The sequence below is a fragment of the Misgurnus anguillicaudatus genome, chromosome 14 (assembly GCF_027580225.2).
Source record: "Misgurnus anguillicaudatus chromosome 14, ASM2758022v2, whole genome shotgun sequence".
Classification (NCBI taxonomy): Eukaryota; Metazoa; Chordata; class Actinopteri; order Cypriniformes; family Cobitidae; genus Misgurnus; species Misgurnus anguillicaudatus.
The window spans coordinates 25,318,836-25,344,248 of NC_073350.2; the positions used below are offsets into that span (position 1 = coordinate 25,318,836).

A 25,413-nucleotide genomic window follows, 5' to 3' on the forward strand; every position below is an offset into this window, starting at 1 on the left:
TAGAAAACCAGCATAACTTCAAAAAAAGTGAAGTGTCCGTCTAATGTGATACTACAGTGCCTGTGGTTTTTAATGGCTAAGATCCTTGTGAGCACCATTGGAATACCTGTAAAAAACACACAACAAAGCACAACACTGTTTCAATACTAACACAACAGTTCAGTGATTTGGGACTCACACCATGAGTAAAATATAATACTGTAATAAAACTTTCCTGTGCATGAAAGAGAAAGTACACATAGTCCAAGGGTGTAGATTAGGAATGAACATTGGGAAGGTTTAAATGCCAAATGTACACATTTTCATTCATCTCATTTATATAAATATTGGAGAGTTACCTTTTACTCAACCATGCCTTACTTTGTGTAAAATGTTACGAGATTAAGAAGCTCACGTCTGAAAATATGAGAAAAGCTGCGAATGAGAACTGTACTAAGAGTATTCATGTAAAAAGTCATCCATTACTTTTTGAAAGCCAGAAGAGAGGAATTTGTAAGAGCAGAAACTCTGCTATCAATCCACGCATGACACGCTGTGGGCGGAAGTTAAATACCTCAGATACCTTACCGCTTACTAAGGAATTACAACACAATGCAAGTTACTGGGATGATGACACAATGAAAGAGAGTAACACAATGCCTCATTTCTCTTTTTAGTGGTCGAAAGCTACTTTAAAAAAAAAAACTTTTAGCAGTAATCAGTGTTCCTACTGTATTGATTTTGTGAGAGTTTGCAATATAATTCTACAATACTTCATTTTCCTGAATATGAGATATTAAAATAATGCACGCAACCCATGCAAAATTGGGTCCCACTGTCACACCCTAGCACAATATTTACAAAATGAAGATTGATTATGTACTTTGAAACATCTGTGACATCCTGTCCTTTACCACAGAAATACAAAGTTTATTTAACTAAGTTCGGGAGGAGCATGGTCATGTGATCCAACTAATCAGCGCAAAGAAAGCGCAAACTAATCACCTCTGTCCCGTGACAGTTTTGCAGCATCCCTCCTCCACCCCATCGCCTCACTCTCAGCTAAAATTCCGAGCTCTGAGCCCTCCCATTGGACAGCATGCCAAATATGCTTTATCTCATTACATGTCAATGTGAGCTTGTGAAACTAACAGTGGAAATCTACAAGGTTACAGCACATTTTTGTGAAAATCCTCATCATGCCATAGATGCTATCGATACGAGTTTAAACTGGAACATTCTTTTAAATCATAAAATGTTATTCCATAAAAGCCTTTATCCACTTTACAGAGAGGAAGTCTGCTCAACATCCTCCATCCTCTTTCCCTGGAGTGTCCCAGAGAGAGTGTCAGAATCCAGGAGCTCAACCACATTGTAGGGCGCACAGTCCTCCAACCCCAGTTTCCCACACATCCACCCACAGAATCCCTTTTCGAGGTCTCTCACCGCCAGCCACCACTCCCCGAACACCCACGAGAGCTGGTTCACAGCAGCATACACCCCCATACAAAAACACAAAACCACGATGAGCACCGGATATAACAAGATGAGCAAAGGACACAGTGTGATCTTGTGCAGAAAGGTGCGTTCTTCGTTGTAAACCAGGAAGACGTTGTACCAGGTGAGCGTTCCATAGTAAAATGACGTGATGAAGGACAGAACAAAGATGAAAGGAGAGCAGGAAAGACTCCAGAGGAGAACATGGGGACCCTGGCTAAGCCCTAGCGCGCAGGGTTTTTGCTTAGCTTCGGCGACCCCGTCACACTCCGCATCTAGACGCTCTTTGGAACGCGCCATGTCTCTCAGCTCTTTGTCAGTAAGGGTCATATAGATGTCCACCATTTGGCCTTTCCGCTTTCCTCGTGTAATAGTGCCAGTCAGGGTCACGAAACGGCTGTCAGGAGGTACAGGTTCCTCTTCTGTAAACGACATTGAATTTGGGAATATTTCATTGAGAACACTTTGAGTGATCAATATATGGGGAAAATTAATCAAAGTATTTGCCAACATATACAGAACCGCTGCTTTACAGGGATAGTTCATCCAAAAAAAATATTCTGTCATCATGTACCCACTCTTGTGTTGTTACAAACCTGTATACATTTCTTTGTTCTGATGAACATGAAAGAAGATATTTTGAGCAATGTTTGTAACCAAAGCGTTCGTGGGCCCCATTCACTTCCATAGTATTCTTTTTTCCTTCTATGAAAGTGAATGGGGCTCATGAAAGGTTTGGTTACAAACATTCCTCAAAATATGAAGAGTTTGGTTTCAAAACGCAATGAACGCCATTTAAAAAAAATTAGTTACCGCCAAATTCAGTATTGTATTAGGTTAGTATTTAAAAGTAAATTCTTAATTTTACGCAAAATCCGATATCCGCCGTGTTATTCTGTCATCTTTTCTGCCTTTTTCCCAAAACGCGATAAACGCCAGTCCTCCTTCTTTGCAGAATGCAATAAATCCACTCAACAAATCACAGCACACCATTCCACATATTGTAAACAATAACCCCCCAGTCACATTAGCTACAAGCGACAGAGACAGAGCGACAGGCTACCATTCATTTTAAATGGAAGTGGCCGTTTGCCAGCGACAAGCGACGAGCTCGCCGCTGCGCGAGCAAGGCGGGGCCAAAATAGACAAGCAGGCTATTTTATGCAAATGCTGAGCAATGCGACAAAGCGACTCCCAATCGGAGTGAAGGAGCAGCGTGACGTAGGTCTGTGGTCGAGTCTGAGAAAATAATTCAAGATGGCGGAAAATGCGTACTTATGTATATATCTGATAAGTTTGGCATTTTATCTCATATATTTTGTTACTTTTATCGAGAAATAAATACGTTTAAATCCAAAAACACCGTTCTTGTAACTTAACAAAGTGACTTTTGATACCGCTTTTAGAAACTAGCCAAGGAACGCCCATCAAGTGAGTGCGTGTCGCTCGGTGTCGTTCACTTTTCGAGCTAATGTGACTGTAGGGTAATGGTGGCACGTTGAATACACACGGAATCCTAGTTTTTTTTTTTCTTTCTATGTTCTACTATGTACTTCATGATCAACAAACAAACAAAAACAAAATAAAACTTTGGATGGCATTGAAAAACCTGTGGTGGTTTTCTGTGGCAGGTAAGAAACTTAAGCCATCAAAATCGAATAATTTACGCGAGAGGCAATCGGGAGAAGGAAAAATGCTGGCTGTTGCTTGTTCTTACACGACTACATCCATTTCATTTCATTTTTTATTTATTTGACAGGGACAATGCAAACATACATAGTGTCAAAGCAAGCTTGTCACTGAAGTGCTGCATAAAAAGTTTATAGCAAATACTAATTTTATAGCAAATGCTAATTTGCTATAAGCTTCTGTCATGCTAACACATTGACCCACATTGAGGGGATCTTATGAAAAACTTTCTATTATTACATTCAGAGCCAACGAAAATAGAGCAGGACCAAAGCATTTAACAGCTGATCGCTGTCAAAAAAGATCAGCGACGACGACAAAAGGATGACAGCAGCAATGACAGTGTTCTTAATATGACAAAGTAAGTGTTTTGATTAATGCCATTAATGTTTATTTTTTAATTAAGTGTATACCACTAGTTAACTAAATAAATATAAAATGGCAAAGATAAATGCACATTTATATATTGATTCAATAGATGTATAGCATTTTGGAAAACAAATTGGATTTATTGCATTTTGTGGAGGTTTTTATAATAAATCTTTGAAAATCAAATTATGTATTTGAATTTCTTATGTTTTTATAAAGATGCTATGTGAAAGTTTGTAACAGAAAATAGTGGTTTTTATCTTGTCACTTTCTTGGTATAGAAAACACATTTTTACCCAAATTAGTCAAAATGGATTTATTGCGTTTTGGAATTCTCGTTATCTTCCTTCGTGTTCATCAGAACAAAGAAATTTATACAGGTTTGTAAAAACATGCGAGTGAGTACATGATGACAGATTTTCATTTTTGGGTAAACTATCCCTTTGAATTAAATTACACTCACTACTGAGTTTTGAAATGCTAATATCAATATCATGAGATATTTCAATCATCTCTCAGGATATTAAACAACAAAATTGTTTGGGAATACTTGACAGAAACATGTTGACAGCTGACTATATAAAAAAAGGTATTGTCTCTAAATTTAGTTAAACTTTGTAAATTTGCAGTTTTTATATTATTACCTCCCTAAGATGCTTTACATCCCATAAGCTTTTTTGTTTTCCTCACTGTTGTAAATCACTTTGAATAAACGTGCCAGATAAATACCTTAATGTAAATGTAGAAAGCCATATAATTATACAGCTCGCCAACATATTGCCTATGACCCATAAATTAAAACTTAAGTTAAAACTCTTTCAGCATTAAAATAAGTTCATTAATTGCCCCAAAAAATCTGCAATTCCATATTCTGGTTAGAAAGCACATGCAATATTATGGTGGCTTTATCCTTTTTATGACAATGCCTTATGAAGTACCTAATAAATGAAAATTATATATAAAATTCATGCAAATTTGTGTCTTCACCTTCTTCAAATGGAGCACTACAGGTCCCATCCACATCTGCTGAGGTTCCCTCTCCAGCATCCTCAACCTCCAGATCAGAGCGGTAGATGATTTCTTTCTTCCTCTTTTTCTTCTTCCTGCGAGTGGTGGTCCCTTCATCCTCAGTTAACCTCTGCAGTGTATTCACTGGGGTCTCCTCTGGAGTCATCCCATCATCCAGCTCCATACTATTTGTATCTGCAGATGCAGCTTCGGTCATGGTTATACCACAAACCAGATTCCTCTATAATATGTATGATGCTGACAAAGGCCCCTTTAAGATGATGACGTCTTCTTATGCCGTCTTCTACAATGGGAGAAACATCATCAATGTTTGTCATATGTGTTACTTCATGGTATTTTACTGCATGCAACATTTCCTTGAAAATGCTTATGACCTGGTTCTGTTGTCCGGTTCATCTCAAGTCACCGCCCGCCCCATGTTTACTATCTGCCTTTCATTCACAAGAAGATTGATTTAAAATGCACGGTGCGGAGCACACTTACCTTCCATCCATTGCAAAAAAAATGTTTGTCGCTCGTCTATTCTACACAACTAGTGATTTTGCTCGTCTTTACCACGTGTAACGTTGGGTTTATTTCTCGGACACTGCCCCACCGGGTTACGCGCATCCCCCTCTGGCCGCTGAATAGAAATCTTTAGCCAATCAGCGTAGACAATCTTTAGCGTACGCATGCGCATTCCATGCAGGGCTCTGCCTGGCAACTGGCGATATGCAGGGAGTCTACATTTTTAATCGAGTGCAAAACACTTGTCAGCAAAGCTGATTTATAATTCATTCATAATTACAACGAGATAAAAATACTAATTATTTAATACTGCAGTACTAGGAAAAGCTCCCTCAGCGTTGCTATGGCTTACGGACACGTGCTGTGATTTTTTGTGTACTTTTCTGGGTTACCATGTAAATCAATCCCATGCAAATACATGACTGTGAAAGTAAAATAAATGTACAACAAATCTGCCTAAATTACTTTATTGTCAGGTCAACAGCAAAGTCATGCAAAACAATGATTTTTTGTAAAATACAAGTTATTTCATTTTGTGGATATTAAAAGTTCTAACTGTGTTACATTTGTCCTTATGCACAATATTACTACATGTATATAATATTACATATTTACATGTATATTAAATTAAAGAAATAGTAGAGTTAAATCACGCAATGGTGGTGATGATGAAATTTAGTGGGCGTGCCACAGTCAAGTGTTGTAATTCAAAACATCAAAATATTTGTGGTCCAACCACACAGTTGAAATAGCAGCTGTTTCACACAGTCATATACAGTATGATTCACAGTTTAGATTTGGTCTTGTTCATAATTTCCCTTAACACGTCTGAATTTTCTCCCTCTGGTGGCTCTGGCCAAGCACTGTGGTCTGATGAAAGAGAGACAAATGGAAAAAGAAACTGTTACATTCTTACAAAATTGTAACCATATAAATGCACCAAGTGTTAGGGACTTTCAACATTTTTTTGGAAACTACACAAAAGGATAAGGGTACAGGATGGTTGGTGTTGACAGTGAGTACCTGGGATTTCCCATAGAGTATTGTAGAGGCTTTGCCCGGCATCCACCCTCAGGGTTGCTCCATTAATAAAGGAAGCAGCTGGTGATAGCAAGAAACATACGGCAGGAGATATCTGATGGTAATGATTGACATTAAGTAAATAAAGTTAGAGAAGAGAGTTAATAATATACCCAATATACTCAAGCATGAGTACAGTATGTAAAACAGCAGAGTGCATACACAACAATTCCAGCTACCATCATAAAAGGAAAACTTACAAGTACTAGTTTATTACTGCGTCAGCTAAATCTTTTGTACTTTAGATAAGGAACTCTTCCAGGATACAATGCAGGATTCACACAGACAGGATGTTTAAAACTGCTAACAGCTGCCACCTACTGGTGTATTTAAAACATTAATGTTTATGATGTGTATGTGCATTTCTGCTTTAAGTTATTGTATTCGCATGTGTGTTTCTGTGATAGCTGTAAGTCATGTGAAAAGATACAGGGATCTGGTATTTTTAGCGGTTTTCAAAGTTTACCTCTTCAGGAACACCAAGTCTTTTAGCAGGACTGATGGCCACTGACATCTTAAATAAAGCAGGACCAAATTCTTTGTAGTTTTCCATTGCAGTTTTGGAGATGATAGTTCCCTGAATTGAAAAAAAAAACAATAGCAGAGACACACTCTTCTTTAATAATTTAACTGAATGTTTCTGGTCATTGTCAGATGAGCAGAAATTTCATTTCAAATATATTTACAGTACTTGACATTCCCATTTTAAATTACTTTACTGTATATCTACTATTAAAAAAAATTGTGCGTCTGACATGTTTTCTCGTAAACAAAGAGTTTTTTATATCAAGCTCTTATGTTTAGGGTCAGTAATTTCATTTTAATGGCAATGAAAAGGTTATTAGTCACTAGTCAGTAATTAAAACAGTTTTTAAAGTGGGACTAACCGGCGCCACAGAGTTGATCCGGACCCCACTGGCGGCCCACTCAATAGCCAGACTCTTGGTCAGATTATCTACAGCTGCCCTGGCGGCTCCTGTGTGCCTGATGGTGTCATCAACCCAGAAGTTTATCACAACAGTGTTAAATTTCTAGAGTAATTTCAGGTTATAACAGTAATTTATCTTTGAGATTAGATTACATAGTGAAGCAATGTTTTTTAATGAAACAACTACATAGAGTAAATGCTAAATAAACATATGCTGCAAACTACACAAATACTTTTCCATGTAAACAATTTTTAAATAATTGACTCACGCCATTCCAGGAAAGCCTTTCCACATGTCGGCAATAATGTTAACAATTACACCTCCATGGTCCCTCATCCATGTGTTGTATGCTGAAAATCAAAAGCAAGTAGTGATATAATCATTTTTAATTTGGCAATTCAGGTGGACTTTGCAGAATATTAATTTAGTGCTTTTCTTGTTATAAATCTGCTTGTTGCCTAAACATAAAGTAAACATAGAATCAAAGTAAACAGTGACTTTTAGACACCTATAACCTGCTGCATACGAGCAACTAGGTGTGTCTTGTAGCCTACATGCCATTTATGTCGAACCTTCTTTGCAGCATAAGAACGTTCCGGTGAGGTTGGTGTCAATCACAGCCTTCCAGCCTTTAGCACTCATCATGTTCACTGGACTGGAAAACTGTCCACCTCCATTATTCACCAAAAAGTCAATCCTCCCATGAAGCTTTAGAGTGGAGGCCATTAGGTTCTTCACCTGTCAAAAATAAGACATAAAACATAACCAACATGCACATGATTTACTTTACAAAAACATGTTCGTAACATGCTTTTTTAAGACATGGCAATGTTTGTGACAACGTATGGCAAGTTATGTTATGGCAATGTGTGGCAAGTTACGTAATGGCAAGGTGTGACAAGTTACGTAATGGCAACGTGTGGCAAGTCGCGTAATGGCAACGTGTGGCAAGTCACGTTATGGCAACGTGTGGCAAGTCACGTTATGGCAACGTGTGGCAAGTCACGTTATGGCAACGTGTGGCAAGTCACGTTATGGCAACGTGTGGCAAGTCACGTTATGGCAACGTGTGGCAAGTTACTTTATGGCAACGTGTGGCAAGTCACGTTATGGCAACGTGTGGCAAGTCACGTTATGGCAACGTGTGGCAAGTCACGTTATGGCAACGTGTGGCAAGTTACGCAATGGCAACGTGTGGCAAGTTACGTTATGGCAATGTGTGGCAAGTTACGTTATGGCAAAGTGTGGCAAGTTACTTTATGGCAACGTGTGGCAAGTTACGTTATGGCAACGTGTGGCAAGTCAAGTTATGGCAACGTGTGGCAAGTCACATAATGACAACGTGTGGCAAGTTACGTAATGGCATCGTGTGGCAAGTTGCGTTATGACAACGTGTGGCAAGTTACGTTATGGCAACATGTGGCAAGTAGTGATGGTCCCTTTTGAGGCACCACTTCATGAGGCTTCAAAACTTTTACGAATCTTTTGTTTTGAATCATTGGTGGTTCGGAGCGTGTATCAAACTGGCAAAGCCACGTGATTTTAGCAAATGAGGCTTCATTTTCATAGCTGTTTTGAAACGTTTTGAAAAGCCGATAATACACCACTTGATCAAATAGCCTGTGCGTGTATTTTGGCAGTGGTTATAACGTGTTAGATTACACTTTTAATTATGGCTTAATTAAGTAAAAAAAATTTAAATCTTGCGATTATTTTGTTTAAAAAAGTGTCAAATTTTTTGGACAGATCTGCTTTTACCCTATTTTGACCAGCAGATGTCGCCAGCGTGTGGTGTTTCGAACGCTTTGAAAAACTGAATCAATTTCAAAGCATTTGGTTCAATTGATTCAAAGCTTCGAAAAGCTTTGTTTCTCCCATCACTAGTGCAAGTTACGTTATGGAAACGTGTGGCATGTAAAAAGCATAAATACAGAAATTGATGTAACTGCTGAAAGCCAGTAGAGGAAGGATAATATTTTAATGCCAAATTTGTAATGGACTGCTTTTTTGTCAAATTGGAGGGTAGCAGGACTGTCACCTCTTCTTCATTTCTGATGTTGCACTGTATAGGTGTCACTTTTGCTGGACTGGATGAAGGGATTTTTTGTGCAAGCTCTTCAGCTGCTGATGTTAGACGCTCAAGCTTTCTGGATGAGATGACCACACTGCATCCTATAGCATGAGTGAGAGACAATAATCTGTGTATTAATGGGGCATGAAATTTAATTTCAAACATGCATTAATAGATCTATACATTAATACATATAAAATACACTAGAAGATAAAACTTAAGTTACAGTTAAAATACTGATTGAAAGAAAAATTAACAATAACTCCTGTGTTGCTCAATATCTGGACTAAAGTTCATTGTGAGGACTCTGTTAACCTGAGAGAGTCAGTCCAGGATGAAAGACAACTTCAAAAGTCTCTGTAAATTCATACCTAACTGCAAGAGCTCAGATGTAATAGCTTTTCCTATTCCAGTTCCTCCACCAGTAACGACCGCAACTTTGTGGTTGAAAAGACCTGCTTTAAAAACACTGGAAGCGGCCATGTCTGACAGCGTGAAGCCTGGCGAAAAGCTTTCACTGCGCTGAAATATTTCAAAATAAAAGTTCTTGTCTGGCGTGAGGGTTCCCCTTACTTTGTTGAAAACAGGTGGCTGACTGGCTGGTCACGTGAATTAATTTATCACACTGAATGAATAAAAGACACACAAAAAATGAATAAAAGACACAGCAAATCGCTTCCAAAATACGTACATTTATCGTAATCGCTGTTACTGGCAGGGACGGCAGGTCACGTGACCTGTCAGTGGAAGCTCTTGCCAGCCATCTAAAGATTAAAACTCCTTTTAAAAATCTTAGCAAATTCTAGAAAATTTGTCCTGTCCCAATATTACAGTTTAATGCATTTTATTAATTTAAGTTAAGATTTCTTAGTACTTTCAGTTCCTTTATTAATAAAAAAATACTTTAATTGCCAAACATGCATGTGTTACAAAATTAATATAATATATAATAATAATAATAATATCATAATTCCTGAAACACATTAATAATGACATATTTGTATGCAAAAACAAAGTGATTTTTATTTTACAATATGTACACAACATGACAACTAAAGAAAATACACTTTATAAACGTGTTAACTTTCAATCCCAGATAAACAAAAGGACAGTATTATTTTTCTTGCGATGGAATTTCTTTACTCTTAAAAACTGTTCTGACACATGGATGTAATACCATGTTGCTGAATATTAACATTAATTCAATATTCCAAAAGTCCTGTAAATAGTGTCCACAGCACTCATAATACAAACAAACAAACACAACTGGATGCAGACACTGATGTCAACTACATGACAGTCTAGTAGTGGATTTCCATTCAGTTCGATTTATTCAAAAACACCTTAATGATTTATTGCTTATTAGAGTTATATTGTATGCACATTTACAGAAAATGCATGTGAAAAATCTGTAATTATTTGCATGGATTTAAACAAACACATAAACATTTTAATAACATTGTGCAAATTTTAGGCGAGTGCATACCACAGAGTTAAAAACAATTATGAGGGCCACTGAATTAAAAGTTGCTTAATAAAAACAGCATTTGGCTTTATATAAAAAGATTATGTTGTGTAAAAAACAAACAAAATAAAACAATGTTAAAAAGACAAGTCTTTAAAAGACGGGCACTTCAGCTTGGTGATTCCTAAACCATTGCATAAAGCAAAAACAAATGATCTGGCCCTAGAGGTCATTTAAAGTAGTACCCATTCTCTCATAGATAATCTTACAGTTCTCTTTACAACAGCTAATGCTGTCACGAACCTGTACAATGTATACTGATATCTACACAACCAATACAAAGCGTACAACAATACTATATCTGTATGTACATTAATTAAATACACGTCTTAAAGCACTTGTGTGGTTAGCGTCAATTGAGTGTAGTGACTAAAACAAACAAAAACCTTGATTAGGTTTGATACCAAATGAGCATGTATTGTATATGTGCGTGTTTTAGGTCAAATAAATTAAACCCATTAAAAGAACTGCAAGAAGCCAAGCGTTAGGCATCTAAACAGTTAGGTATGAAAGTGCATACTGTAGTAAAACATGTGGTCACTTTTCTGTCTCTGTTCTCAGGGTTACGATTATATCTGCTCTGCTGATTCCGTATAGCCATTCGAGTGTCCACACCTCTGTTGTCCTACAACTGCAAACTTGTTGTGGTTCCTCTGACAGTCAGACAGTTGTTGTTGTTGGACCGTATGAAACCAAAGGCTCTTAAAATGTTGAATTCTGGCATGTAGTGTTTATATACCAAGATGCATCACATTCAGTAGCTGTTTTCATGGCCTGCGAGGATGTAGAGATTGCTGTCTGCTGTGGGATTGTCTGTTGGCCGACTCTCCAAAACCACCACTCTATAAAAAGTAACATTAAAACAAATGATTCACCTCTGACCTGATGTCAATGTAACGTCCCTCTCACACATATACCTTGCATTAAAGTGACAGTTCACCTCTTTGTTCTATTGATCACAAAGGAAGATATTTTGAAGAATGTGCAGATCTGGGCACCATTAATTTCCATATTATTTTTTCGACTATGGAAGACAATGGTGCCCCAGATTTGCTTTGCTACAAACATTTTTCAAAATATATGTGTGTTCAGCAGAACAGCAATTTATACGTAACTCTTTCCCCGCAAGCGTTTTTAACTTTTTTCCCACCATTGACAAGTTATCTCGTCAATTAAGAAAAAACATTTGCATAAAAAACATGTTTCTGGAGAATTTTTGTGTTAATCTGCAATACCACAATTATCCACTTACCCAATTTATGAAAAAACTGAAGCCAAAACATTTACTATTTTTAAATTCTATGTATGTTTTGATAATCGTTCACAAAAATGCAATTATTTCAGCTTTTTGCTAAAATATAGATAGGATGAAAAGTTTTCCCCTTTTTGTTTGTTTGTTTCAGAGAGTCCGTTCTTTTATTTGATATATTTGTATGTTTATATATTTTTAGAAGAAATTTTTCCTGGAAGGCATTTTGTGAAAATCACAAAAAATGCTGGCGGGCAATTAAAAAAAAATGGCTGGCAGGTAATGAGTTAAAAAGAGTTGACAGCATTTATATATATATATATATATATATATATATATATATATATATATATATATATATATATATATATATATATATATATATATATATATATATATATATATATATATATATATATATATATATAAACATACAATATATCAAATTAAAGAACAGACCCTCTGCTTTCATCATATCTCCTTTTCATATCATTTTATTAAATATTTTTTTCAAAAAGACAACTGAGATAATTGCATTGTTGTGAAGGACTTTTATTTGAGAGCAGATTCAGAGCGATGATCAAAACATAAATGGAGTTTTTACTGTTTGTCATTTTTGAATGCTTCAGTATTTTATAAGTTGGGTAAGAGCGCCACCTGGTGAATAATAGCGGAAATATGGATGGCCATAAAAGCTCGTCATTGGCAGGTAAGCGCTTCCTCCCAATCGACGAGCCAACTTGTCAATGGCGGGAAAAGGGTCAAGTGTCAGTCAGAATTTTTTTGGGGGGTGAACTATCCCTTTAACTCTTTCCCTGCCATTGACAAGTCAACTTGTCAATCAAGAGAAAACGCTTCCCTGCAAATGACCAGAATCTCTGGCTTTCCGCTATTAACCACCATGTGGCGCACTTCCGCAACTTATATAACCCGAAAGTAACGCCTCACGTGAAAGAACACGCCTCTCCATGTATGTTTTAAGGATCGCTCTGAATCAGATCTCTATCAAAAGTCCTTCACAAAAATTGAATTATCTCAGCTTTTTGCTCAAAATTTGGTATTTTTGAAGAAACCTACCCATATATTTGAAAGGTGATAAAAAGAGGACTAATGAAGGTAGGATGAAACTTTTTTTGCTTAAAAAGCAGAGGGTCTGTACTTTTTATTTGATATATTGTTTGTTTATACATTTAAAGAAGAACATTTTCTGGAAGGCATCAAACTTTTGTGAAAATCATCAAAAAATGCTTGTGCTGGCTGGCAACTTAAAAAAAAAATGCTGGCGGGGAGAGCATTTAACATGGATTGACATCACCATTAAGTGTATCATTAACAATGTTACAGTAACATTTACTACTCATAATTATTTTGTCACTTTTTTGCTTCTTACCTGTCTGAACCCAAAAGCCTAAATATTCTTGAGTTGTCAGAAATCTCCTGTGTAATCTAAAATAATATGGACAAAATGATAAGATTAAACCAGTACTGTATGTAACACAATGCTATATACAGTAGTGCCAGTCAACAGTTTAATCGCTGAACTTGCCTCGTTGGATTTAAAACTGCGTCCTTGCATACCATGTCTCCAGAAGGCCAACACACTGTCTTGAAGGCAAACTAAATAGGATAGATGCACAAATAAATTTTTATTGTAAATATTGTCAAGTCACAACACTTTGCCCAAATACTTACAGTACAAGCTTACTGATAAATGCAATAGCCATTTACTTCAGGTTATTTTTAATGTACAAGGATCTCATACCTATTGATTCAATCTGGAAGTTAAAAGTCAATTCTGCAGATAGTTTTCGACTGGACTTTAACCGGCCTTGTAAATTGACTATCTTAATGCATCCTGTAGAGAAGAAAATAAACCACTGTTGTTTTAGAAAATGATTTTGCTGGGCAAAACATTAGTGTTAATTTCGATACTTACTGTCTAGGCAGACCAAAATTGTATCTCTCTCCAGCTGTGTCACATGAATTACACAACTCTGAGGGGTATCTGAAACCACAACAATACTTTTTTTTAATCAAATATTATTTAACACAAAAAATTTAATTAACCAAAGCATTGTTACCAGTGACAATGTTTTGGTTTATAGCACCCACCAGAATTAGCAAACCAGTTGGATGTTGAGTTGGGATTGAGGGTCTCAAACCGGACCACCTGGTGCAGCTCTGTCCCTTTGCTCACGGCTATGCAGATAAGAGGATACTGATGCTCTGGAACCACCAGCATTTCAAATATCTCCAGCGGACACGGCAGGGGAAAGTCTATATTCTGCAGAGGAAGTAAAATACAATGACTAAGTGCATCCTTTGGAACAGCGTGTGTGCGAAAACGCATAATGAATGCCAAGTCAAGCAATTTCATTCCTCATAGTCTTTAAATGTAAAATCAGCAATTTCAGTCTAAAAGGAACATTAATTAATAAGTAACAGTGTGGTGTAAATGCTATATTTCTCTCCACATTATAGTTTGTTTTTTGTGTAATATTGAGAAAAGCATGATGGGAAATATTCTACTGAACATACCTTGACCAACATGAATTTCTGCATGGGCTCCACCCACTCGAAAAGGACGATACTGGACTGGAAGGCACCACACAGGTACTTGTGACCCGTATATGGATTCCTTACTAAGATGAGTATATATATATATATATATATAGGAGTTAGGTGTTTAAAAAATACAATTCAGAAAGCGAAGCAATTAGGGGTCACACTCACCTACACAGCACTTCTGACAACCCCTGGTTTCAGGGATCTTATTGGACACAGAGAATTTCCTAAAGGGAATTTAAAACAACATACTGTATGATAACAGACCAATAAACAGCATAAGCACAGGCAATTATAAAAGATATTAAAAATAACAATTATGGGGCACAGCTATTATATGAATAGGGGACATATGGCCGCTCTAGTGATGGAAGTCCCGCCTTCCAGTAAAAAGAACCAATCATCAATCGATAAATACTGATGGTTCTCTGGAGGAGGGGCTCTGTACAGTCACGCGAGGTGCTTGCCAACCTTAAAGGATTAGTCAATTTTAAAAAAAAATCCACATAATTCACTCACCACCATGTCATCCAAAATGTTGATGCCTTTCTTTGTTCAGTTCAGAAGAAATTTTTTTTTTGAGGAAAACATTCCAGGATTTTTCTCATTTTAATGGACTTTAATGGACCCCAACACTTAACAGTTTTAATGGTCTTATCTAGCGATTTTTTGGCAAGAAAAATAAAAAATATGCACTTTTAAACAGCAACTTCTCGTCTGTCTCCGGTCTTGTGACGCGCCAGCGCGACCCCACATAATTGCGCAATGACGTCGAAAGGTCCCGTGTTACATATATGAAACGCACATTTGCGGACCATTTTAAGCAATAAACTGACACAAAAAAACATTTATTAGTATCATTCGACATACAACAACGTCGGAACGCACCTCTTTTCGCCACACTTGTAAACACTTGACGTATTACGTGAGGTCACGCTGGCGCGCCACACGACCGGAGGAAGACGAGAAGTTGTGTCCAAAAGTATTTTTTATTTTTCTTGCCAAAAATGACAACCGTTTCACTAGATAAGACCCTTATGCCTCGTTTGAGATCGTTTAGAGTCCTTTGAAACTGCAATTTTAAACTGCATTAAAACTGTTAAGTGTTGGGGTCCATTAAAATGAGAAAAATCCTGGAATGTTTTCCTCAAAAAAAAAAACACACAATTTCTTCTCGACTGAACAAAGAAAGATCAACATTTTGGATGACATGGTGGTGAGTAAATTATCTGGATTTTTTTAAAGGTGACATAGAATGATTGAACATAGTATTTATCCTTGTTCTGTAATGTGACATGTAGACAAAACATTTTTTGTTTGGGTTTGTAATGCCTTAGAAGCTTCCTAAAAACCTCTCTCAGATAGCTCTATTAGGGTGGGGGATTTTAAACAACTATTTGGCTCCCCCTACTGGCTTAACTTGCAATCTCTTTACTCATTGGCTGACTTTGCTGCCACTCAAAAAATTTAGCCAATTATTTTAAAGTGGAGGGGCAGTTAGATGCCTGTTATGTCATAAGCATCAGTTTTTCAGATTGGGCTGTTTTCTGGCTGACATTTCTAAAAGAGGAATTTCTATGAGACTCAGATGTTTAGCATGTTTAGCACTTTTTGTATGTTTGTGAATGTGGGTAGACTACCATTATTCAACAAAGACAAGGTAAAAATGGGTTTTCATTCTCTGTCCCCTTTAAGAAAATTGACTAATCCTTTAATAAGTGTTTTTGATAATTGTTGGTCAGAAATGTGTTGTTTACCGTAATTGTGATTTTAGCATGCCATTTCAGGGGTGTCTGTCTTTACCCATTTAAGTAGACAGGACTTTAGTCTTGCATGACTTAAATTGCTGCAAACATAGCAACCAAGTGGCACGACTTCCCTAAAGGCACCTTGATAGGGGTCGCATTCATTTATAACCTCATGGCCATTCAAACAAACCAAAACAGTCTTAGACATTTACCTGGGGATTATTTTATCAGGCAGTCTATGTGTTGGTATGGAAACAGGGAGCTTCTGCATGTGTCGAGCATGCTCAAACAAACCCACCAGACTGTGCGAGTACAAATGAGATGCTTTTCCTGAAGAAACACAATGTTTTACTCTTTTAAAACACACACACAAAACTTTTTACACTTTGACAATAATTGTTAACTTATTAAATGAGAAAGACAAGATAGACTTGATCATATACGAATTATATTGTCACAAATTTAAAAGTAAAGCTTAACCAAAATCAAAATATCGTGCTAAAAATATAACAATTATAAAACATAAAAATCTCACAGACTTGGATGTAAATGCTAAATCTGTACTGTTTTCAAAGCACAGCTCACCAGTTATTGATAGCAGGGTGTTGCTCATGACATACAGCCAAGTACATCTCCGGGGGAAAAGCTGCGAATGAAACAAAAATAGCTTTAGTAGAGACAAAAAGAAGCATGTTACACTCAGACAATATAAAGACAGAGAAAAAGGACTGTTGCATAATGCTTCAATTTCATTTTAAACTTTAGCACGCCTGCAGGAAATATCACTGTAGCCCAAATCTCAACATAATGGAATCAGTCTGGGGTTACAGCATGACACGGCAGTAACTGAGCTTACATCCAAGCACAGTTAACAATATTGTCAAATGACAAATTCGCTGACTCTTCCCTGAATTTCACTGCCAACAAAGCTGAATTTCCATGACCTATGTCCAGGATGGTGTAAGCCTAGATAATGTAGTGTAAACCTCGAATTCATAAAAATGTAGCTTAAATGTGTGCAATAAATAAACAGTGCCAATAAATAGCTGTTTAAATTGTAGTCAGCGGAGGCCTTGGTCAAAAGAAAAAAATCCCTGCCTTTCAATGTCTGTAAAAACCTTTTAAAATTCCATGATTTTCCTGAAATTCCATGACCTGTGGGAACCCCGTATATACAGTAGTGGCCAAAAGTCATTTGCATAATATTTGCTTTTAATGCTATCTCAGGATATATTGAACCATTAAAATACTATATGAGGTGTATGGACAAAATACTAAACCTAAAGGATTAGTCAATTTTCTTAAAAAAAAATCCAGATAATTTACTCACCACCATGTCATCCAAAATGTTGATGTCTTTCTTTGTTCAGTCGAGAAGAAATTATGGTTTTTGAGGAAAACATTCCAGGATTTTTCTCATTTTAATGGACTTTAATGGACACTTAAAATTGCAGTTTCAAAGGACTCTAAACGATCTCAAATGAGGCATACGGGTCTTATATAGCGAAACAATTGTCATTTTTGGCAAGAAAAATAAAAAATATGCACTTTTAAACCACAACTTCTCGTCTTCCTCCGGCTGTGTATTTTGTGTAATGACGTTGAAAGGTATTAGTTACATAGTTAGTTACATATATGAAACGCACATTTGCGGACCATTTTAAACAATAAACTGACACAAAGACATTAATTAGTATCATTCGACATACAACAACGTCCGAACTGTCCTCTTCTCCACACTCATCCATGACCTCTTGACATGATGGCGTATTACGTGAGGTCACACTGGCGCGTCACAGGACCGGAGGAAGACGAGAAGTTGTGGTTTAAAAGTGAATATTTTTTATTTTTCTTGCCAAAAATGACAATCGTTTCGCTAGATAAGACCCTTATGCCTCATTTGAGATTGTTTAGAGTCCTTTGAAAGTGCAATTTTAAACTGCATTAAAACTGTTACATGTTGGGGTCCATTAAAGTTCATTAAAATGAGAAAAATCCTGGAATGTTTTCCTTAAAAAACATAATTTCTTCTTGACTGAACAAAGAAAGACATCAACATTTTGGATGAAATGGTGGTGAACAAATTATCTGGATTTTTTTTAAGAAAATTGACTAATCCTTCAAGGTATTTTTTAGCAAAATAATTTGGCAAAAAGGCAGACCACTGCGTATTAGAAAATCTGGGTTTAGTTTCAATATAGTTCACAGGTAATAAAGCATACATAGACTACACCTTCATCTGTTATTAATATTTGTCCATGGTCTTCATAATTTGTGCATGTGTATTTTTAACAGAGTCTGCTTACATTTTTCTCACATTTGAGCTTCAGTTTATAATCCAAACACACCAATGCAACACACATACAACATTTTAACATATCTTTAATAAAATATTTGAACTGCGAACAAAGATGTATGTCAAAAGTTGGACATCACTACTGTACATATACACAGACACACAAAAAACTGAAATTTGTTATACTGTGCGGTTTAAGTAAACAACAATTTTAAAATAAGCAAATCTCATACCTGCTCCATAGATGTCTCGTGAAGCTCATTAAGGTTTAAAGTGTAAATCCCCTCCTCTGCTCCAAATATAATATATTGGTCTGAAATTTGTGAACAGAGAAAGAAAAACAACAACAGATGTGTCAGAGGCAGAATCAGCATGTTCCTATTGACAATATTAAAGGGATAGTTTGCCCAAAAATGAAAATTCTGCCATCATTGACCCTATAAACCTGTATGAGTTTCTTTATACTGTTGAACACCAATGAAGGTGTTTTGATAAATGATGGTTTGAACACAGTTGACAATTCCCATATGACTTCCATAGTAGGTAAAACAAATAAAGAATAAAAAACAGAATAAAGAAACTCATACAGGTTTAGAGCAACATAAAGGTAAGCAAATGATGACAGCATTTTCATTTTTGGGTGAATCTTTCCTTTAAAAGTAGGCACTGTACCAGTTCTTATAATGAATATATCATATGTCTAATAATAACTAAGCTCACCTCTCGTGTCAGGGTTGATCCAGGAGGTAGCACAGTGTATTTTTAATGGACATCCGTTAAAGACCTTAGAGAAACATGCTCCCATCTGACCACACATAAAGTTAGATGCAGCCAGATTACTTATACATACATTACAGACACTTACAGTTCAAAATATTAGTTTGACCAAAGAGAACAAATTAAACAACCATAACACCAAAAATATGTTCATGAGCCCCACAAAGCAAATACACTTTGATGTGTCAACTTACATGAACCTTTGGAGTTGGAGGGAGACCATTGCTGATGGGTTTCTGTGTAAAAATCAAATAAAGAGTTAAACTTAAATCGTTAATTTCCTAGAATAATAAGGAATCTATTTTATTTTAATTTTCTCAACAAAAAAAAAATTAGAGACCAGTAGAGAGACCAATCCAAAATTATTTTCAGTTTTCCAGAATATACACTATTTATCGGTTCACAGTTTAGGTAAAAATACTGTTTTTGTTTCATTCTGTAACTGACATTTTCCTCAACATCCAAATAAAAATATGGACAAACTGGTAAAAATAAAAAAATGTGTTTTTAGACATTTTGAATAGCGCAAAGAAAGCATGATCAATTGTTTAAACAACACAGTATTGATGTTTTAACATGTATTTAAGAAGAATATAAAAATTTATATTTAATGGATTAACTCTAATTTTTTGTCTCTCTCAGTCTTTTACATTAACGTTAATGGCCGGTTGCACAATTTTACCAAAACACACTTGTAGCCAATCAGCAGTAAGGGGCGTGTCTACTAACTGACATCATTGCCTGGGATGCGTATGTGTGGGGCGGGTCTATCAAAAGAAGGTCCAGATTCTATTGGGGCAGAGGCGTGTTTGTTTAGGTGATTTCAAATGTCAACATTGGCTTTCAGAGATCATGCACCCCGCCTTTAAGTGATTTTTGTTTTTTTCTTTAGCTGGAATTTTTAAGAGCTGTATTTTTAAACCAGTTTTACAATACACATTACTGTCACACAAAGAAAACACACTTAAAAACTGTTATGCATGGTATGTGTCATATATTCTACATCCAAGATTAATTGGTGTTACAACAATCCCTATTTAAAATCACTGGAAAGAAGCCATACTGGTAAATCTTTCTTGTCCTTTGGTATAGGAACAGCAGGGGGCATTGTGGACTGTATCTCTGTCGACGATGAGTGTTCAACTCCATTGCCTGTGTGTAAAAAATAAAAAATGCTCACATCAGGGTTTGAAATTTGACTTTAAATAATATAATAAAATCATAGCAGGCAACCAACCAGTGCCTATATGACTACACAGATACTGTATGTGTTTTGAATATACACTGTCAGAATATAAAAAAAAGACTTTCACCTTTTTAAAATTACTAATATGTACTTCATTTAGGTATAAATATGTATAAATTTAGGACCAATATGTACCTCTGAGGTGCTAATATGAACCCTTTAGGGGCAAAGGTGTACTTTTTTGAAAGGGTACCGCCCCAGTACCACCTAGGGACAATTTGTGACTTTTTTCTAACAGTGCACACAACTAATACTGGTTTCTAAAGTTAAGAATTGTTAGTACTATTACACATATATTATTACTCAATAGAAACTAGAATCTAAGACATTGCAACCAATGACAGGAGAACAATGAAAAGATTACATGGGTGGAGTGGGTGACTCATGATGTCTAAAAGTGGGTGTGACATTTTGACATGTCGACACCATTGAAAGAGTGACAGGTGATCTCACTACAGGCTGACTAAAAGGACACTTGAGGAAAGTAGCTACGACTACCAAAAAATTTAATGACTTTAAATCACTATGCCTGTCTTACTGTCTCCTTCCTCATAATGATCTTTCTCATCATCCTCATCTTCAAACGAGACCTGTAGCTTCTCTTCGAACTGACTACATATCCCAGCATCCCTCTGGGCTTCCGACAGGCAATGCTCTTCCTGATTAGTCTCATTACCTAAACTGCTGAGCTTGTGTGCGGGCAGTCGAGGAGGTGGAGGTCGGGGAGGTACGTTGCCAGAAGATCGACTCGGGCTCTCGGTCCCTGGGCAGCGCTTAATAGTGCCTTGGTTGCCGTCATGATCAGCAGAGGGGCTTTGATGTGATCCGGGGGTGGGCTTTGGCTGGAAGAGGTCGAACAAAATTAGTATCATGCTAACAGCTTGGTTTGGATCGATACTGTGATTACCGATACAAGTGAGAAAAAGTCTGGCGGTTCACTGATTTCCAATCAGCTTGACCTGGTTCAGATAAACTTACAGTACAGTCAACGGATGTGTATTTTACTTTGATGATAAATGATTTCAAACAAACAACCAATACTATAATAATTTTTTGTTTAAGCCTTGTCATGTGCATTTAAACTTTTCCCTCACCTATATATATAAAATCAAACAATAACACAGTAACAACCACATTTTATATATAGTTTACATTCACCTAAAGGATTATTAGGAACACCTGTTCAATTTCTCATTAATGCATTTATCTAATCAATCAATCACATGGCAGTTGCTTCAATGAATTTAGGGGTGTGGTCCTGGTCAAAACAATCTCCTGAACTCCAAACTGAATGTCAGAATGGGAAAGAAAGGTGATTTAAGCAATTTTGAGCTTGGCATGGTTGTTTTTGCCAGATGGGCCAGTCTGAGTATTTCACAATTTGCTCAGTTACTGAGATTTTCACGCACAACCATTTCTAAGGTTTACAAAGAATGGTGTGAAAAGGGAAAAACATCCAGTATGTGGCAGTCCTGTGGGCGAAAATGCCTTGTTGATTCTCGAGGTCAGAGAAGAATGGGCAGACTGATTCAAGCCAATAGAAGAGCAACTTTCACTGAAATAACCACTCGTTACAACCGAGGTATGCAGCAAAGCATTTGTGAAGCCACAACACGCACAACCTTAAGGCGGATGGGCTACAACAGCAGAAGACCCCCAGGCTACAATTTGCACAAGCTCATCAAAATTGGACAGTTGAAGACTGGAAAATGTTGCCTGGTCTGATGAGTCTCGATTTTGTCACTGACCCTTATAGATGCTATCCTATCAATATGGGCCAACATTTCTAAAGAATGCTTTCAGCACCTTGTTGAATCAATGCCACGTAGAATTAAGGCAGTTTTGAAGGCGAAAGGGGGTCAAACACTATATTAGTATGGTGTTCCTAATAATCCTTTAGGGGAGTATATATATATTATCACCAACCGATTCATTTATAAGGATCTATTATTAGATCCCAGTTAAGTCTTAATATATAACCTGTATTGGATACCCACCTTGGGGGGAAGTGGAGGAGGAAAAGTAGGCCTCATGGTGGAGCTTTTCTTGCTGAGACAAATCAGATATCCAATTAGAGGAGTCACACTGCTAATCATTTATACAAATTATGCAACTAATAAATAACATTTGAGGACATTAACAGGATGTTAATAGACCTCTGTGATTGGTTTCATCTGACAGTGCTTTAGGAACATCAGCAACGGGGATATAATAGCCGGAAACATGCAGCATACAAACATGCAATCAAATGAGTTCAGTGTAGACGAATATGAGTCTGTCACCACCGAGATAGAGAACCAAGAGTGTAAAAGTAATGCAAAAGGCATGTGAACCAGAGGACTTATGGCTAAATTTAGTAGCTGCATCAAATACAGCATTGCCAAAGAAAGAGGCATATAGTTTATAAAAGTAACATATTTTTAGTAATTTACATATGTGTGCAAAATAATATTTTTTATGACGGTCACAAAATATTATACAAAAAATAAAGTTTTAAATAATGTATAGCTTTCATCCTAGATGCTGATTGTTGATAAAATCATCTGTTCGCATTTGAAATAAAACCTCATTTTTTAAGTGTACTTAATATTATGTATGTCTTAAAAGCAACAATACACCTGTGCCTATTTCTAAAATTAAACAACCCCTTGCATTATACATTACTCTGGTGGTGTCTATCAGTAAAACCTGCATGCTCATGCTAATACAAGTTGGCACTGCATCATGCTTCTGAAATGTTTTATGCTATAGCCGCTGAAAGAAACTGGCTGTAAAATCATACAAACTTACTGTTGCAATTCATCATCATGATCATCATCTTCACCCTCATCATCATCCTCCAAATGAGCCTCATGCCCCCTAATAAGGGTGAAGAATGTTGTGGTGCTCATTCATTCAGATTTACAATTTAAAGCAACACTTTGTTTGAGTGCCCATGGGTGAAATCAAGAACCAACCATTTAAAAAAACACCATTTAGTGACATTTAGCTTAAAGATGAACACTCACAACAAAGTGTGACAAATTTAATTACATGACGTTCCCCGAGACCAATCTGGACATGCATGTGGCGTTTAAAGCAAACTTCATTTAAAAGGGACTAAGTGCTTAATTTTTTCCCCTGAGAAATGGAAAACTAATACTGTGGCAAAAATAACACAGATATCCAAACACAGCCATTGCCAAGCAAATCAGCTTTTGGTTCCACTCGGACAAGCACAAAAGGGCAAGGTTAGGTCACATCAAATATTGATCAGATGAAAAACCAGCTATGCGGAGAGACAGAGGAAGGGAGGGAGGAAGGAAGACAGAGAGAGAGAGAGAGAGACAGAGAGAGAGAGACCGGTAGAGTTTGACAGAGCAGCAAAAAGATGGATAGATAGGAAGAGAAGGAGAAAGGGAGAGCGGAAGTCAAAGAAAGATAAGAGATTCAGAAGTGAAGGACACTAAAAAGCAACATCATCGTACCTCTGTTGCAGCTCCTCTTCAACAGATTTCAAAAGACTCCTGTTGTGAAAAAAATAAAAAAAATCAATTATTGTAAATAACATAAAAAAATCAATTATTGTAAATAACAAAAACCTTTTTTAAAAAAGGTTCCTATAGTTAACCCATGGTCACCAAAAACCTAGCCATAGATTTGTGACCATAGTATAACCAGGGTCCTGGTAAGCTGTAAAAATGTTAACTTAAAAATATTGACACAACTATAATATAAAAATATAATAAAATATATATATATATTAAAAGCTTTTTTAAGTTAACTAATATTTTAACTCCAAATTTTAAGGCAACCAGGTAACTTATACTGTAAAAAAATGCAGCACGTCAATTCAACCTACTATTTTAAGTTTTGCCCTGTGATAGGTTGATATAACTTATAAAGACAAGTTGAAATTGTTTAACTTAATTTGTTAAGTTAAAGAAACATAAAAATATGTTAATTTCACAAAAATGCTGCATTTTTTACAGTGTACTCTTTAATAAATACAAAATTTAATAAATGCAAAATAACATGGTTGCTACACATAAAACCACAATTAATTTAGTAAGAAAACTGCAAAACTCTACTCTAAAAATACAGGGTTATTTTTAAACCAGTGTTGGGTCAAAACGGGACAAATCCATCCCGCTGGGTTGTAATTTAAACAAAGCTGGGTGTTGTTTTAACCAATTTTCCGATCAAATATAAACATTTTAGGGGTTAATGTAATTAAAATAATCTAGCATTTTTGAGTGTCTGATTTTGACACCAGACAATTACTTGCTAGAAAACGTATAAGCATGATTTGCATATGTTCATCCCTTTGACAATGGCATGGTTTTCTATCAATGGGTAGGTATGCGTGATAATTTGCATGTGATATCATGCACATCTCGTCAGTAAAGCCGGTTCCTTGATTAGTACACTGTAAAAAATACTTTGCTGCCCTAAAATTTTTGTTAAATCAACTTGAATTTACAACTCGTCATTTCAACTTACTATTATTTATCTTAACCAGAGATGAGTTGTTATAACTACAGGTGAGTTGTTATAACTTATAAAATTAAGTTTACTTTTTTCAACTATATTTTATAATTTGTGACAACTCATCTCTGTTGACATGACTTGTAAATCTGAGTTGATTTAACAAAAAATTTTAAGGCAGCAAAGTATTTTTTACAGTGTAGTAAATCGCCATCAACTGGTATTCAGATAGAGCAGCATTTACTACAAAAAACCGTAGTTCACGGACAAAGCTGGGTCATTATCGTCCGCGATAATTAATGTGAAATTGCCCCCATTATCATTGAACACTTTCTGTAGTAAATGCCGCTCCATCTGAATGCAGCTGATGGCGATTTACTTCTTATCATG

General features: G+C 36.3%; 3 protein-coding genes across 7 annotated transcripts in view; all 3 read right to left on the bottom strand.

Moving 5' to 3' along the window:
- Positions 1 to 22: 22 nt before the first annotated feature.
- tmem169a (transmembrane protein 169a) lies at positions 23 to 5,399 on the bottom strand. 2 transcript variants are annotated; one of them, XM_055183184.2, is made up of 3 exons: positions 5,047 to 5,399; positions 4,522 to 4,846; positions 23 to 1,898 (listed from the first exon to the last, which is right to left on the bottom strand). In XM_055183184.2, exons 2-3 carry the CDS (start codon positions 4,757 to 4,759, stop codon positions 1,264 to 1,266), a joined length of 873 nt encoding a protein of 290 aa, XP_055039159.1. In that variant the 5' UTR covers positions 4,760 to 4,846; positions 5,047 to 5,399; the 3' UTR covers positions 23 to 1,263. The 2 variants fall into 2 exon arrangements, with proteins under 2 accessions (XP_055039159.1, XP_055039160.1); XM_055183185.2 differs by lacking the exon at positions 5,047 to 5,399 and adding an exon at positions 4,938 to 5,039.
- A 124-nt stretch (positions 5,400 to 5,523) lies between these two features.
- On the bottom strand, positions 5,524 to 9,696 carry pecr (peroxisomal trans-2-enoyl-CoA reductase). Its single transcript, XM_055183182.2, has 8 exons — positions 9,522 to 9,696; positions 9,118 to 9,251; positions 7,652 to 7,817; positions 7,348 to 7,429; positions 7,038 to 7,134; positions 6,617 to 6,727; positions 6,094 to 6,205; positions 5,524 to 5,940 (listed from the first exon to the last, which is right to left on the bottom strand). The coding sequence occupies exons 1-8, from the start codon at positions 9,631 to 9,633 to the stop codon at positions 5,855 to 5,857; spliced, it is 900 nt and encodes a 299-aa protein (XP_055039157.1). The 5' UTR covers positions 9,634 to 9,696; the 3' UTR covers positions 5,524 to 5,854.
- Positions 9,697 to 10,147: 451 nt separating this feature from the next.
- The window catches only part of map4k3a (mitogen-activated protein kinase kinase kinase kinase 3a), an 84,557-nt gene continuing 69,291 nt past the window's right edge, over positions 10,148 to 25,413 (bottom strand). For 3 of the 4 annotated variants that reach the window (XM_055183180.2, XM_073876146.1, XM_055183176.2), the window contains 18 exons: positions 24,024 to 24,062; positions 23,347 to 23,415; positions 22,554 to 22,605; positions 21,233 to 21,398; positions 20,374 to 20,462; positions 19,505 to 19,546; positions 19,254 to 19,338; positions 18,767 to 18,846; positions 16,823 to 16,883; positions 16,450 to 16,567; positions 14,658 to 14,716; positions 14,463 to 14,566; positions 14,037 to 14,208; positions 13,861 to 13,929; positions 13,687 to 13,779; positions 13,471 to 13,541; positions 13,315 to 13,370; positions 10,148 to 11,517 (listed from right to left, as the gene is read on the bottom strand). In XM_055183180.2, the coding sequence (XP_055039155.2) occupies positions 11,430 to 11,517; positions 13,315 to 13,370; positions 13,471 to 13,541; positions 13,687 to 13,779; positions 13,861 to 13,929; positions 14,037 to 14,208; positions 14,463 to 14,566; positions 14,658 to 14,716; positions 16,450 to 16,567; positions 16,823 to 16,883; positions 18,767 to 18,846; positions 19,254 to 19,338; positions 19,505 to 19,546; positions 20,374 to 20,462; positions 21,233 to 21,398; positions 22,554 to 22,605; positions 23,347 to 23,415; positions 24,024 to 24,062 (1,513 nt within the window). In that variant the 3' untranslated portion in view covers positions 10,148 to 11,429. The remainder of the gene's footprint in view (positions 11,518 to 13,314; positions 13,371 to 13,470; positions 13,542 to 13,686; positions 13,780 to 13,860; positions 13,930 to 14,036; positions 14,209 to 14,462; positions 14,567 to 14,657; positions 14,717 to 16,449; positions 16,568 to 16,822; positions 16,884 to 18,766; positions 18,847 to 19,253; positions 19,339 to 19,504; positions 19,547 to 20,373; positions 20,463 to 21,232; positions 21,399 to 22,553; positions 22,606 to 23,346; positions 23,416 to 24,023; positions 24,063 to 25,413) is intronic. The other variant, XM_055183179.2, reaches the window with a different exon arrangement.